The 16371-nt window shown below is 42.7% G+C and overlaps 1 protein-coding gene across 6 annotated transcripts in view; it reads right to left on the bottom strand.

Moving 5' to 3' along the window:
• Window positions 1-16371, bottom strand: part of flnb (filamin B) — a 169771-nt gene that overhangs the window by 73483 nt on the left and 79917 nt on the right. For all 6 annotated transcript variants that reach the window (XM_004914170.4, XM_031901250.1, XM_031901251.1 and 3 more), the window contains exons 7-10: window positions 15380-15542; window positions 12444-12644; window positions 8631-8768; window positions 1154-1280 (exon numbers count right to left, since the gene is read on the bottom strand). In XM_004914170.4, the coding sequence (XP_004914227.1) occupies window positions 1154-1280; window positions 8631-8768; window positions 12444-12644; window positions 15380-15542 (629 nt within the window). The remainder of the gene's footprint in view (window positions 1-1153; window positions 1281-8630; window positions 8769-12443; window positions 12645-15379; window positions 15543-16371) is intronic.

Here is a 16371-nt window from a genome sequence, read left to right as displayed (position 1 = left end):
CCAACACAATAGTTCCAGGTTCTGGCAAAGAAGGGACTGATTCTTGGCCTACATTTTTCCGCAGGTCAAGAATCTGCCCTGTGTGGCATCAGCCTAAGGTAGCCCCCCTGCGACTGAAGCAGCTGAGAAATGGTTATGTAAAGAGCCATTTTTTAGCCACACCCACTTGTAAGACCACCTACATTTAGCACATAAATCACAATTTGATATCATTTAAAAGCAGCACTTAGATGTCACAGTAACCCCAATATTTCATGACCCACTGGCGCTAGCATTTCATAAAAGAAGGCCCAGCAATATGTCACAGTGACCCCAGCAATATGTGAGCTGTTTTTTCCCTTTTGCTCCTCCAGGGTGCCCCACACTAATATCTGACATTAGGCCATAGGAGCAATGAATGCCCAACACATCAGAACACTATGACCAACTGGGTTGAAAAAAAATATATAGGGGGGAGCATGAGACAAAATGCCAAATTTCTGCAAAAAAAGTGCTTTTATTTTTATGCCATACACGACATGTTTTGGGCCCTTTATCACAAAAGGGGCCCTAAACATGTCGGGTATGGCATAAAAATAAAAGCACTTTTTTTGCAGAAATTTGGCATTTTGTCTCATGCCCCCCCCATATATATTTTTCGATTGGACATTGGCTGAGAGTGTGTCTCTATTGCTGGGGGTTTGGAGCATGAGGTCTGGAAGGCTGGGCGCAGAGGACCTATTTAGTCGACCAACTGGGTTGACACTAGGAATGCACCTAATCCACAATTTTAGGATTCGGCCAAACCCCGAAGCCTATGTGAAAGAGTCAGCTGAATACTGAACTGCAATGCAACTGCAAATTAGAAATAAGACACACCAAAGAGAACCACGCGTTTTGTACGTGGTAAAAAATTTGCAACTTCCGTTCGGCCGGAGGCATGGATTTGGCCAAATCCTGTTGAAAAAGGCCAAATCTAGGCTGAATCCTGCAATCGGTGCATCCCTAGTCGAGCCAGGTCACTATATTATGAATATGGCTGCCTCCTTAGCTGGAAAGCACCCCAGAAGAGAATTATTTATCCATGTTTAACAGTGGGAACCAAGTATGGGATTTTTGTTTTACATATGCAGTTTCCCAAATGCATTTTTGCCGTTTGGGCGACTATACGCACCTCTTTGGGATGTGATGGCCGCCCCACGTGATTGCGACCACATACTTCCCGGGAGTCAGGGGATAGTACTCAAATAAATGGAGTCCATCCAGGGATTCCGACTGTTTCAGCACCTCGTCCAAGCCCTCTGTCAGAGAGAGATCACAACAAGATTTGCCTTACAGACACTTCTAAGAGAAATGGGGAATTAATCATCACGATGGACATGTTGGAATTTTCCAGCATTTTCCCCAATACCCGGGAGTCTCTCACAACAGAGATGCGTGTTCCTTTGTACATGAAGGCGGTAGGGAAAATTTCTGGAATGTTTAATATTTCAGGCATTGCTGACATGTGTGCAAATCTGTGGCTCCCAGGCTGTCAGCGGGGAGATCCATAAGCACACTCCCTCCTGCATGGAATCCCCCACGGGAGCCCAAATATTGATCTTAGTCCATAAACAAATCACTGGCGAGGGAACGGCTCCCCCGCGCTCTGTTCCCCTTACACTGGGCCCTTTTATCACCCCCTCATTTCTCAGACGTCTCATGAAAGCATCACAAATAAATAATTAGGGTGGAAGATATTTTTAGCTGCGTCAGTATTGAAGTTGGTGGTGATTTAGGAGGGGGGGAAAAAAAGGCAATTTAAGGGCAGATGTGCCAAATATGTAGCAGGAGACTACAGTAAGGGGTATCTGTCTGCAGTGGTGAAAGTGCCAAACAAGCAGATCTTATAGTGTATGGCCTTTTTTGAGATGATAAATATTTTACTAAATATTTTAATCTACTTTATAGTTTACTCTTGCTTTATAAAAGAGCCCCTCAGCTTCTTCACATCCTTCTGTACATATATTCAAGGTATCCCCTAACCCAGTGATCCCCAACCAGTGGTTCATGAGCAGCATGTTGCTCTCCAACCCCATGGATGTTGCTCCCAGGGCCCTCAACGTAGGTGCCTATTTTTGTATTTCTGGCTTGGGGGCAAGTTTTGGTTGCATAAAACCCAGTGTAAAGCCAAACAGAGCCGTCTATAGGCTGCCAGTCCCCATAGGGACTACCAAGTAGCCAATTATAGCTCTTATTTGCACCCCCAGGACATTTTTCTATGCTTGTGTTGCTCCCCAACACTTTTTCCATTTGAATGTGGCTCACAGGTGTAAAAGGTTGGGGGTCCATGCTCTAACCCAACCCAAAAGAAGTCAAGTGATGCCAAATTACCGAGTGGGCCGAGAGACACTGCCTACATTTGTTCTTTGCACAAAGAAGGAAACCGTAATTCTAAACAACTTTCCAATATACATTAATGTAACATTCTGAAGTTAGTGTGTACATGTGATGGGAGGTATGCCACTGCGTGGGGGCCCAAGTTGGCTCAGTAACAGTGTCGGACTGGGGGCCAAGGGCCCATCAGAAAACCTTAGGCCTTTGGTCTACTCTCCCATTCTCTGTTCACTCACTTTCTTTAGTCTCTTAATTACAAGTATGGGACCCATTATCTAGAATGCTCGGGACCTCAGGTTTTCTGGATAAGGGATCTTTCCATAATTTGGATCTCCATAACTTAATTCTACTAAAAGAGTATTTAAACATTAAATAAGCCCAATAGGATTGTTTTGCTTCCAATAATGGGTAATTATATCTTAGTTGGGATCAAGTACAGGTACTGTTTTATTATTACAGAGAAAAGGGAATCATTTAACCATGAAATAAACCCAATAGGGCTGTTCTGCCCCAATAAGGGGTAATTATATCTTAGTTGGGATCAAGTACAGGTACTGTTTTATTATTACAGAGAAAAGGGAATCATTTAACCATGAAATAAACCCAATAGGGCTGTTCTGCCCCCAATAAGGGGTAATTACATCTTAGTTGGATCAAGTACAGGTACTGTTTTATTATTACAGAGAAAAGGGAATCATTTAACCATGAAATAAACCCAATAGGGCTGTTCTGCCCCAATAAGGGGTAATTATATCTTAGTTGGGATCAAGTACAGGTACTGTTTTATTATTACAGAGAAAAGGGAATCATTTAACCATTAAATAAACCCAATAGGGCTGTTCTGCCCCCAATAAGGGGTAATTATATCTTAGTTGGGATCAAGTACAGGTACTGTTTTATTATTACAGAGAAAAGGGAATCATTTAACCATGAAATAAACCCAATAGGGCTGTTCTGCCTCCAATAAGGGGTAATTACATCTTAGTTGGATCAAGTACAGGTACTGTTTTATTATTACAGAGAAAAGGGAATCATTTAACCATTAAATAAACCCAATAGGGCTGTTCTGCCCCCAATAAGGGGTAATTATATCTTAGTTGGGATCAAGTACAGGTACTGTTTTATTATTACAGAGAAAAGGGAATCATTTAACCATGAAATAAACCCAATAGGGCTGTTCTGCCCCAATAAGGGGTAATTACATCTTAGTTGGATCAAGTACAGGTACTGTTTTATTATTACAGAGAAAAGGGAATCATTTAACCATTAAATAAACCCAATAGGGCTGTTCTGCCCCCAATAAGGGGTAATTATATCTTAGTTGGGATCAAGTACAGGTACTGTTTTATTATTACAGAGAAAAGGGAATCATTTAACCATTAAATAAACCCAATAGGGCTGTTCTGCCTCCAATAAGGGGTAATTATATCTTAGTTGGGATCAAGTACAGGTACTGTTTTATTATTACAGAGAAAAGGGAATCATTTAACCATTAAATAAACCCAATAGGGCTGTTCTGCCCCCAATAAGGGGTAATTATATCTTAGTTGGGATCAAGTACAGGTACTGTTTTATTATTACAGAGAAAAGGGAATCATTTAACCATTAAATAAACCCAATAGGGCTGTTCTGCCCCAATAAGGGGTAATTATATCTTAGTTGGGATCAAGTACAGGTACTGTTTATTATTACAGAGATAAAGGAAATCATTTTTAAAAATCAGAATTTTTTGCTTGTAATAGAGTCTATGGGAGATGGCCTTAGTAACATAGTAACATAGTAAGTTGGGTTGAAAAAAGACATACGTCCATCAAGTTCAACCATAATGCCTATACCTAACCTGCCTAACTACAAGTTGATCCAGAGGAAGGCAAAAAACCCCATCTGAAGCCTCTCTAATTTGCCTCAGAGGGGAAAAAATTCCTTCCTGACTCCAAGATGGCAATCGGACCAGTCCCTGTATCAGCTTGTACTAAGAGCTATCTCCCATAACCCTGTATTCCCTCACTTGCTAAGAATCCATCCAGCCCCTTCTTAAAGCTATATAATGTATCAGCCAGTACGACTGATTCGGGGAGGGAATTCCACAACCTCACAGCTCTCACTGTAAAAAATCCTTTCCGAATATTTAAATGGAACCTCCCTTCTTCTAAACGGAGTGGGTGCCCTCGTGTCCGTTGGAAGGACCTACTGGTAAATAAAACATTAGAGAGGTTATTATATGATCCCCTTATATATTTATACATAGTTATCATGTCACCTCTTAAGCGCCTCTTCTCCAGTGTAAACAGACCCAACTTGGCCAGTCTTTCTTCATAACCGAGACTTTCCATACCCTTTACCAGCTTAGTTGCCCTTCTCTGGACCCTCTCTAGCTCAATAATGTCCCGTTTGAGCACTGGAGACCAAAACTGAACAGCATATTCTAGATGGGGCCTTACCAGTGCTCTGTAAAGGGGAAGAATAACCCCCTCCTCCCGTGAATCTATACCCCTTTTAATACAGCTCAGAACCTTGTTTGCCCTTGCAGCTGCTGCCTGGCATTGCTTGCTACAGCCAAGTTTATTATCTACAAGGACTCCAAGATCCTTCTCCATTATGGATTTGCCTAGTGCAGTCCCATTAAGGTTATACGGGGCTTGCATATTTTTACATCCCAGGTGCATGACCTTACATTTATCCACATTAAATCTCATCTGCCACTTAGCTGCCCAGATTGCCAGTTGGTCAAGATCCTGCTGCAGGGATGTCACATCCTGGATAGAATTGACTGGTCTGCAGAGTTTTGTGTCATCTGCAAACACTGATACATTACTCATAATACCCTCCCCTAAGTCATTTATGAACAAATTAAACAAAAGTGGACCCAGTACAGAACCCTGAGGGACCCCACTGAGAACCTTACTCCAAGTAGAGAATGTGCCATTAACAACCACCCTCTGTACCCGATCCTGTAGCCAGTTTTCTATCCATGTGCAAACGACTTCACTAAGACCAATAGACCTTAGCTTAGAAAGCAGTCGTTTGTGGGGAACGGTATCAAATGCTTTGGCAAAATCCAAATAGATTATATCTACTGCATCCCCACTGTCCAGCTTCTTACTTACCTCATCATAAAAAGCAATTAAATTGGTCTGACATGACCTGTCCTTCATAAAGCCATGCTGATTACTGCTCATAATGCCATTCTCCACTACATAATTTTGAATGTGATCCCTTAACAAGCCTTCAAATAACTTGCCCACCACGGATGTCAAACTTACAGGCCTATAATTGCCAGGCTGAGATCTTATTCCCTTTTTAAATATGGGAGTGACATTCGCCTTCTTCCAATCACTAGGTACCATACCTGATGAAAGAGAGTCTGAGAATATCAGAAACAAGGGCCACTGCAATTCTGCCCCTAGCTCTCTCAGTACCCGAGGGTGTATTCCATCTGGCCCAGGTGCCTTGTTTACATTTATCGTGTGTAACCCTTTAAGCACCATATCCTGTGCCAACCACTGTGTAGTTGGAGCTGAGGCAACAGTGAAGCTATTGGGTGAGACTTGGCCCACTGGCTCCTCTACTGTATACACAGAAGAAAAGAACTGGTTAAGCACATCTGCCTTTTCTGTATCCGCTGTAACCATATTGTTATTATAACTCAATGGGGCCACACCCTCAACCTGCATCTTTTTACTATTAATATACTTAAAAAACTTTTTGGGGTTAGTCTTGGCCTCGGCCGCGATGCGCTCCTCATTTTCTATCTTTGCCTTCCGGATTGCTGTTTTACAACACTTGTTATAGTGTTTATATTCATTAAACGCAGCTACTGTCCCCTCTGACTTATATTTCTTAAAAGCTTTCCTTTTTTTCCCTATTAACTTCTTTACCTCAGAGTTAAGCCACATGGGGTGATTCTTAACACTTCTACTTTTTCTTATTAATGGAATGAATTGAGAACAGTAATGATTTAATATCATTTTAAATGACAACCATTTCTGCTCTGTATTTTTATCAGAAAACATAATGCCCCAATCTATGCCCTGAAGCGCTGCCCTTAAGGAGCTAAAATTTGCCTTCCTAAAATTCAGTGTCTTTGTTGCCCCCGTGTAAATTTGTTTCCTGCACCAAACATCAAATGAAATAACATTATGGTCACTATTACCCAGGGGTTCAACCACTTGCACATTTGCTATACGTTCTGGGTCATTAGAGATCACTAGATCTAGTATAGCATTGTTCCTGGTTGGCTCCTCAACAACCTGTGACATAAAGTTGTCGTGCAGCAAGTTTATAAACTTGTTCCCATTTACTGTCCTGGCAGTACTATTGCCCCAGTCAATATCAGGGTAATTAAAATCCCCCATTATTATCACTTGCCCCAAACTAGCAGCCTTTTCTATTTGCAACAGGAGCTGGGCCTCCTCCTCTTCGCTTACATTAGGGGGTCTATAGCATACCCCTACAATTAGCTTGGTAGATTCTTTACTATCTGTGAGAAGCTCAACCCATAAGGATTCAGCTCCCTCTGTTACCCCCATCACTTCCTCCTTAATATTTGCTTTTAAGTCGTGCTTAATGAACAGACACACTCCTCCTCCTTTTCTATTGCCCCTGTCCCTCCGAAACAATGTATACCCCCCAATATTAACAGCCCAGTCATGAGACTCATTCAACCAAGTTTCAGCAACACCAATCACATCATATTTCCGCTCCAACGCCAGTACCTCCAGCTCTCCCATTTTACCAGTCAGACTCCTTGCATTGGTAAACATACATTTAATACTGGTTCCGGCGTGAGAATGACGTGTAAACAACTTATGGGCCTCCCTGCCATTATCAGTATCCCGAAGCAAGTCTCCTCCCCCAATTTTCCTTACTATGCCCACTACCTCATCTATCCTGTCTACCACAGAATTTCCCGCTGCACCCTCCCCCCCCACTCCTAGTTTAAAATCTCCTCCAACCCTCTAGCCATCTTTTCCCCCAAAGCAGCTGCCCCATCATCATTGAGGTGCAGCCCATCCCTGGCAAAGAGCTTGTAGCCGATTGAGAAATCAGCCCAGTTCTGGAGAAACCCAAAGCCCTCCTCCCTGCACCAATCTCTCAGCCACGCATTAATCTCCCTGAGCTCCCGCTGCCTTCTTAATGTTGCTCGTGGCACAGGTAATATCTCTGAGAAAATTACCTTGGAAGTCCTCGCCCTCAACTTTGCACCTAGCTTTTTAAAATCGTTCTTGAGGACTTCCCCCCCTCCTCTAACTTTGTCATTGGTACCTATGTGTACCAAGACCGCCGGGTCTTCCCCAGCCCCTCCCAACAATCTGTCCACTCGTTCCACCACATGCCGAACCCTAGCACCAGGCAAGCAACACACAGTTCGGCATGTAGGGTCTTTGCGACAAATTACCCTATCCACCTTTCTAATAATTGAATCCCCTACAACTATAACCTGCCTTCCCTTCCTAGCACTACTCCCCCCACCTGTATTAGAGGTGCCGGCTCCCAGGGTGCTCTGAGAGTCAGCCTGCTCCATACACGCCAGCTCAGAGCTGCCTTCCCCAGCATCTTCACCTAACGCGGCAAATCTGTTGGTTTGTACAAGCTTTGAACCAGCCCCCCTACCCTTGTGTCCCCTACTTCCTGTAATTTGGAACTTTCTGGATAAACAGGTTTCCGGATAACGGATCCCATACTTGTACTTCTTTTTACATACTTTTTTACATACTATTATGTATCTTTTCCATCCTCCATTTCTTCTGTTTCTTCTCTTATAGAATTGAGTAATGGCCATGGTATAAGCATACAAGGCAAATGGTTGGGTGAGCAGAAGGGCCCACTAACACCTGGGCCCACCGGGAGTTTTCCTGGTATCTTGGTGGGCCAGTCCAACACTGCCCAGTAATTAATGTATATTGGGTAGTTATTGCGTGAAGCTCCCAATTAAAAGTTAAACAAGGACTGTACCCAAAATGTTTGATTTTTGGTTCCTATAGGGAATGTGAGACTTGAGCTGCACACTTTAATCCATACTCGGTTTAATAAACAAAAAGAAAGGAAATAATGCAGAAAAACAAGCTTTGTAGGTGGTATTTCATATAGTTTGGCAAGGGGCACTGGGAATTTTAACTCAGAAGCTGGGGTTCCAGGTATGACGCCCTAAATACGGAAGTGAATGTTTTTTTGCTGACGACAGAACACGCTTTCTAAGTGAAAACAACTCTCGCTCTTGCTGTTTGGCCCCCGACCCTGGGATTTCTCAGCTCCCCATATACAATAACACTTACTTGGCCCTTTGACAGAAACATGAAGGTCGCCACTTCCTGCAGCTTTCGTGTCGACCCTAAAATCAGCAGTTTCTCGGATTCTGACGCCTTTGGGCTGCAGGCCACGTCCGTTGGCTCGGCAGGCATTGGGGTTGCAGGCTGTTAACAAGCATTGTGTCATGAATAAAAGTCCTGGCAGTGTTCTCAGAGCAGAAAGATCAACCCCACATGTGATGAAGCAAACATGGCTGCTTAGCCGGCATTCGCTGGCATGCTCCTTGGGGGCCCATCAGCTCAGCAGCCACAATCCATCCCAACACAACAAATAAACATGCAAAGTGACATTTCATTCTACTTTCCCACTGACTTTATGTCCTGCCGGAGACAGCAGGAAAAGAGAGTTCATCTTGCTCCCTGTACCTCGTGCACCATAAATTATACCCCAAACACTGAGTCCGACACTTATTTAGCAGCGGATTAAGAGAAACCCAGCCAAAAATGATCCAAATACTTCTGCCAAGAAATTGTTTTTGCGTCGGAATCTTTCTTTCTGGCATTTGATAATCCCAATATATTGTGACATTGTATACAAAGCTATGTTAACAAGTAGTACTTGCTTAAAGGAAAACTATACCCCCCCCCAAACAATGAAGGTCTCTATAAAATTATATTGCATAAACAGCTCATATGTAAAACCCTGCTTCATCTAAATAAACCATTTTCATATAAATATACTTATTTAGCAGTATGTGCCATTGGGTAATCCTAAATAGGAAACTGCCATTTTAAGTACTAAGGGCCGCCCCCTGGGATCATAGGAGTCACAGTGCACACAAACAAGCCAAGGCACACATACATGCTAGGCCCCATCAGCCAATGAATGGGCAGAGTTCTGCCTTTGGCTCCCACACTACTTCCTGTTACAGTTAGAGCTGCATCACTTCCTGTCAGCTGATCTCTGAGGGAGCAAACAGCCCATCACTAAATGGCGGCTCAAGGGAAAGGATGTAAAAGGGCAATATTTACTGATATATATTTTCCAGTTTGACGAGAATCTCTAATAGGTCACTTAACATAATATAAACTGTCTGTTGGTTATGTATTCATTCTGGGGGTATAGTTTTCCTTTAAAGAGAATAAACAGAGACTAAATGGGGACCTAACCTTGGTAGTGATCTGGGGCCCTATCAACAACCCCAAAAAATTGCTAGCCTAGTTTGTACTTGTACAAGGCATGGCATTTGTATTTGAAAATTACCCTTTCTGGTATGGCTATATGGGGCAGTTCATATTATATATATATTTTTTATATATATATATATATTTATATATATATGCCACTGAATACTATGGACTGGAAAGGGCCAACAGAAAAAAACATGGCTGATTGCATAAATAATTATTATTTATAAACAGTTACCAATCAAGATGCCATGTTGTTTGGACCAAAATCTGCACAGAAAGTGGGACACAGGGGGTTGTACACCAAGTAGAACAGGATGCAGGGAGCAATGCAGCCAATTGTACATCAGTGAAATCCTTCCTCCTAACACAGGGAGCTGTACATCGGCCCAAGCCGTATATACAGCTGGGCATGGTGGGAGTTAGACCATAGAGACCTATGGCAAGGGCAGATGTTTATCCCCCTAAATACTATCAGCATCGTTATGGGAGCGGGGAGACCACCAGACAAGATGAAGCGCAGGAGGTGCTAGGAAACAGCGGGACGCACAGCAATTAATGCCTGGAAGCCTTTGAAGCCAGTGAGTCACACTAAACACTTCAATATGGATTGCTTAGTAATGTAAATATAACAGGACAGCAACATGTCTGACTGCCTATGGTCATTACTCGCTTCCATAGAGGGGGCCACACACAGCAAGTATTCCAGGAAATGTTGTCAAACAAAAATGTCCGACATCTCTTCTAGCTGTCAACCCTAACAAGGGGGATAACCTATCAGATGTCCACTTTCAGCTACCAGATGATTTGTTGCTATGGGCTACAAGATCTAAAGAACCTATAAGGTATAACCTAACACTAAGCTAATCAGCAATTGGATGGACTACACCAAGGCACCAATAATGTAAGAAAGATCGGGCCGACAAACCCTAAAGGGCAGCATAATGTTGGGGCTTGCCAAAAGCTGCAGATGGGGTTGGGGGGCCCAGGCACAACATCAGTCAGAATAAAATATGGGGTAAGTGCTTATTTGCCATCTTGCAATCTTTCAGAGCACTAAATCGGGGTGACTGTTATAGATGAGGTTCTCTAGAACTATCTGTCATCAAGATTAAATAAGTACCTGTGGGTATTACACCCAACACCCAATTTAATTTATCCTGAAAAAGAACTAATAAAGAAAGGGGGCTATTTATAGTGCAACATTACAAGCCCTACAATAGGCACGGAACATCTGGAAGTGTGGAACTGTAGCTACGTTCTGGCGGCACATATGTTATTCATAAAAATTAGCCACAAACACTAGTGCCGGAGATGTGAGCTGACGCACAGTCTTACTAGAAAGGCTAGAAAGCTAACTCCCAGCATGCTCAGTCAGGTACTGGGCGGATAAGGAATGAGCTGAAGTTAGAGACCCACAAGTTTTGTGAGTGAATGGATTCAATTCATTTTCTTCTATTCAGTTATTTGCCTTTTTCAGCAATCTGAAACTTTTTTTTTTTTTAATATTCTCTGGCAGTCAGGGTCCCTGACCCCAGCAACCACAAAGCAGCCTCTGCTATTATATTTTATTACTTAGATCTCTGTTCAGGCCCTCTCCTATTACTCTTCCAGTCTGTCATATAATCCACCAGAAACCTGGAGCATTTGAGTGTTTTATTTTTACCCCACTGGCAGAGAAACGAGCAAAAAAATTATTAAAGGGATACGGTCATGATGATAATGTGTTTCTAAATTACGCTGTTACACAGCAAATAATTCCCTCTGCCATTTAACTTTTTATTCCTGAACCAACAAATGTATTTTTAGCTGTAATATTGGTGTGTTGGCGCCATCTCAGTGCATTGTGCCTGAGTCTGAGCTTTCAGCCAGCGCTACTCATTAGAACTGCTTTCAGCTAACCTATTGTTTCTCCTACTCCCATGTAACTGGAGGAGTCCAAAGCCGGACTTGGATTTCTTACTATTGAGTGCTATTCTGATACCTACTGGGAGCTGCTATCTTGCTCCCTTCCCCTTCCCATTGCTAATCGGCTGCTGGGGATGAGGGGGGGGGGTTATCATTCCAACTTGCAGCGCAGCAGTAAAGTGTGAGTGAAGTTTATCAGAGCACAGGTCACATGGCTGTGGCACCCTGGGAAATGAAGAATATGGCTAGCCCCATGGGAAAAACAGATTAAAATGCAGAATTCTGCTGAAGAAGCTCTATTAACTGTAACAAACCAATAAGATCCCAGAAGACTCTTACCAACGTCGCTCCGGGCAGACCTTCAGAACACAACAGGCCGTGCGATCCAATATCCGACAAAGTGCATCAGAGGAAGAGGAATGGTTGGAAAGCACAGGAGTAAAGGAGGAAGCAAAGGAGCAGAAAGCAAGAGTTTCAGAGAGAGGCAGAAAATAAGCACAGGAGCTAATTCTAAAGGCAAGAAGAGAAAGAAAGTAGAACTGAATTTACACAGCATTGTAGAAAAGAGAGGCTGATAAGGCCCAAGATTTGATATTACTGCCGGGGGGCACAGTTGAACTTGGTTGGTTAGTGCGACTTTATATACATATTGCAATGTAAGTTTTGCATTATTCATTTTAAACACCTGCTAGTTAACGATTTTAAGCAAATGATCTACACAACTCATTTGTTTAGTATACATACCTTCACCAATGCTGACCAGGTAAGGGCTTTTTGGTGTGGCTTCACCTCCAAAGTTGATGGCGACGTTGTGAGGTCCGGCTTTAATGGGCTTGTATGTACATCGGTAGACACAATTGCCTTTATCCTCGAGGGCCAGTTCCACTGTGTTGTTCCTGCCCTGGGGGTCGATCACTTCGATGCCAATGTCCCCTACTCCCGCCCCTGTGGATACAACAAAGGCAGACTGAGAAATGACTGAAAAGCAACACTACTTCTTCTTTATAAAGATTTTCATTCATATATCTAGTATAAATAAATCTAAAGCAACTGGACTTCTTAAGTCATCACTGAAGACGTTTCACTACTCATCCGAACTGAAGAAGCTGCTCGGATGAGTAGTGAAACGTCTTCAATGATTACTTAGATTTATTTATACAGGTATGGGATCCCTTATCCGGAAACCCGTTATCCAGAAAGCTCCGAATTGCGGAAAGCCCGTCTCCCATAGACTCCATTTTAATCAAATAATTCAGAATTTTAAAACTGATTTCCTTTTTCTCTGTAGTTAAAAAACAGCATCTTGTAATTGATAACAACTAAGATATAATTACCCCCTATTGGGGGCAGAACAGCCCTATTGGGTTTATTTAATGGTTAAATGATTCCCTTTTCTCTGTAATAATAAAACAGTACCTGTACTTGATCCCAACTAAGATATAATTACCCCTTATTGGGGGCAGAACAGCCCTATTGGGTTTATTTAATGGTTAAATGATTCCCTTTTCTCTGTAATAATAAAACAGTACCTGTACTTGATCCCAACTAAGATATAATTACCCCTTATTGGGGGCAGAACAGCCCTATTGGGTTTATTTCATGGTTAAATGATTCCCTTTTCTCTGTAATAATAAAACAGTACCTGTACTTGATCCCAACTAAGATATAATTACCCCTTATTGGGGGCAGAACAGCCCTATTGGGTTTATTTAATGGTTAAATGATTCCCTTTTCTCTGTAATAATAAAACAGTACCTGTACTTGATCCCAACTAAGATATAATTACCCCTTATTGGGGCAGAACAGCCCTATTGGGTTTATTTAATGGTTAAATGATTCCCTTTTCTCTGTAATAATAAAACAGTACCTGTACTTGATCCCAACTAAGATATAATTACCCCTTATTGGGGGCAGAACAGCCCTATTGGGTTTATTTAATGGTTAAATGATTCCCTTTTCTCTGTAATAATAAAACAGTACCTGTACTTGATCCCAACTAAGATATAATTACCCCTTATTGGGGGCAGAACAGCCCTATTGGGTTTATTTCATGGTTAAATGATTCCCTTTTCGCTGTAATAATAAAACAGTACCTGTACTTGATCCCAACTAAGATATAATTAATCCTTATTGGAGGCAAAACAATCCTACTGGGTTTATTCAATATTTAAATTTTTTAGCAGACTCAAGTTATGAAGATCCAAATTACGGAAAGATCCCTTATCCGGAAAACCCCAGGTACCTTGCATTCTGGAAAACAGGTCCCATACCTGTACTTGTTTATTTTCCCAGACTGCCCTCTAGGTGTCACTGTTACAGCTCAGTGCCATGGATATATTCTATCTTTTATCTTTGTTTAGTATATCGTGCCCTATTCCTCACTAATAACTCTGTCACCAGGTCGATGGCAGGGGTGGGCCTGTAGGCCGTGAGGTCCCCTACAAATCTGAGGGAGAGTGGGTATTTAAAACCAAAGGTATAATTGAGTTTGCATGCTCGTTTTGGGCTGTTTTGTCAGTGTGAAGAAAAAAGGATTTCAGTGTAACTGAAGGCAGCATTTCATTGTCCCACCACAAGGGATTAGGTCTACGGAGAAAAGGGGGAGTCAGGGGGATCCCTAGATAGGCGGTTACCATAACAATAAGATGCTATTGCAATCCCAGGGGCAGAACCAAGTAACCCACAGTTTAAAAAATGAAAATTAGATTAATGGGCAAATCTACCAAAGGATAGAAGCTCCATGGAGCTGGAGATACAGAGGAGCGCCTATGCTTCTCAGTCAGGGGGGAGAATAACCAGAGCTGGAGTGAAAGCCATTATTTTTCTATACAAATCAGCCAGTAAGAAGGGCAGTAGCGGCTGCCAATCTCTGCATTCCTCCCAGCGCTTGTGCCACAAACAGCACGGGGTATTTGGGTTGGCTTAGCAGGCAAAGTTACTGCTTCCATTGTGATTTAGATTCTAAAATTAGCAATAGGAAAGAAAACCCACTTGGCTTTCTAAGTTTAAACTAAATATTCCCAGATACAGGTCTAGTGACTGCAAACCAGACGTCCTCCATCTGCTGTTAGGCTAACCGTGTGGGATGCTGGGAGATTGTTGTAGTTCAGAACCATCTGGAGAACCTCTAGTTATCATTGCCTGTTTACCGTGTCTGTACGAGCAGTAAAGTTGCCCATACACGGGCCAATTCTAGCTGCCGATATGGGTCCCTAAGATCGATTCGGCAACTAATCGGCCCGTGTTTGGGCACTACCGACGGGCCTGTCTGACCGATATCTGGCCTGAAATCGCCCAGATATTGATCGGGCAGGTTAAAAAACCTAGTCGGATCGGAAACTGCATTTGCTTGTTGATGCGGTCCCCAGACCAACTTTGTCTATACCTGTTGTTATAATTCAATAGTTTGGCCCCAGGGCCAAATGATCGAATTAGCCTGGATTCTCCCGATATCGCCCCCCCACGTAGGTGGGGGATATCGGGAGAAGATCCGTTCGCTTGGCGACATCGCGTGTATGGGCACCTTTAGACAAGGCCCTCCTGGGCAACCAAGAAATTTTTGCAAAACGAAGGGGTGGAAGAACCCCCACAGAAACTGCAGGTGGGTAGGTTAGTGAGAGACAAACACAATGCAATATTCAGGTTAGAATAAATAAAAGACAGGGGTGGAGGGCCAATACCTGCTGTATAAATGTCAAAATACGTCGGCTTATTGGCAATGTTTCCGATAGGCTCCAAGCCGGGCCCTTTGGCGGTCACCTTGCTGGCATCTCCCTGAGCCTTCTCGACGTTGACCTCAAATGGACTCTTTGCAATATGTTGCCCGGCGAACAGAACCGTGACCTATAATGGAACAGACAGTGACGTTTGGGTTTTATCAAATGAACGGACCCGAGTGTAAATACAATGATGGGCACAAACCTGCTGCATTAAAATTAACTTGGCCCAGTGTAAATTCTTGAAGAATGCCCAACTATCTCCAGTACCTACTGTGTAGGGGCATGTATAGTACAGGCAGAATGCATCTGCCCAGTTTAGCTAAGGGGATACTTGGGTAATTGGAGCCAACATAGAGGCGCTCTTTAAGAAAATACCCCAATTATAAATGACATCAGCACTCAGGGACCCGTGATTGGACCCTTACCTTGCAACATGCCGTCTGCATGTGACACAAATATCTGGCACTTTAGTAGTTAATAGCAATTAATAGTTTATAATATGATTGAAACATAGGCACACTTTGTACCCGTTATTACCTTATCCATAGAAACCTTTTACAGACAATCCCTGGTATTTTTATCTTAGAAAACACCCAGTGTGCAATAAGCCTAAACTGTTATCTGGTTGCTAGGGTCAGTCACCATAGCAAACACAAACCAGACTGATTATTATTATTGCTGTCATTTCCTCAGCCCACTCCTATTCAAATGCCACCATTCTAACCAGCCTGGTTTTTAGAGGCAGGAAACTTAGTAACCAGTTCTCTTATCAGTTGTTTCAACCAACCTAGAGAGAGGCAATATACTTGCCAATGTCAAACAGTTAAGGAAACCTAGGGTGGGGGGATTACATTCCTGGTGCTGGCAGCAAGGTTGCTCAGTGTTAAGCACTGGGTCCCAAGTTTGATATCAGCCAGGACAAAGAAATACATGGAACTGGCACTGTATTTATC

Source organism: Xenopus tropicalis, chromosome 4, assembly GCF_000004195.4.
Source record: "Xenopus tropicalis strain Nigerian chromosome 4, UCB_Xtro_10.0, whole genome shotgun sequence".
Classification (NCBI taxonomy): domain Eukaryota; kingdom Metazoa; phylum Chordata; class Amphibia; order Anura; family Pipidae; genus Xenopus; species Xenopus tropicalis.
Note: the sequence above shows the minus strand (reverse complement) of the source record. Positions and strands in the feature narration are given on the sequence as shown.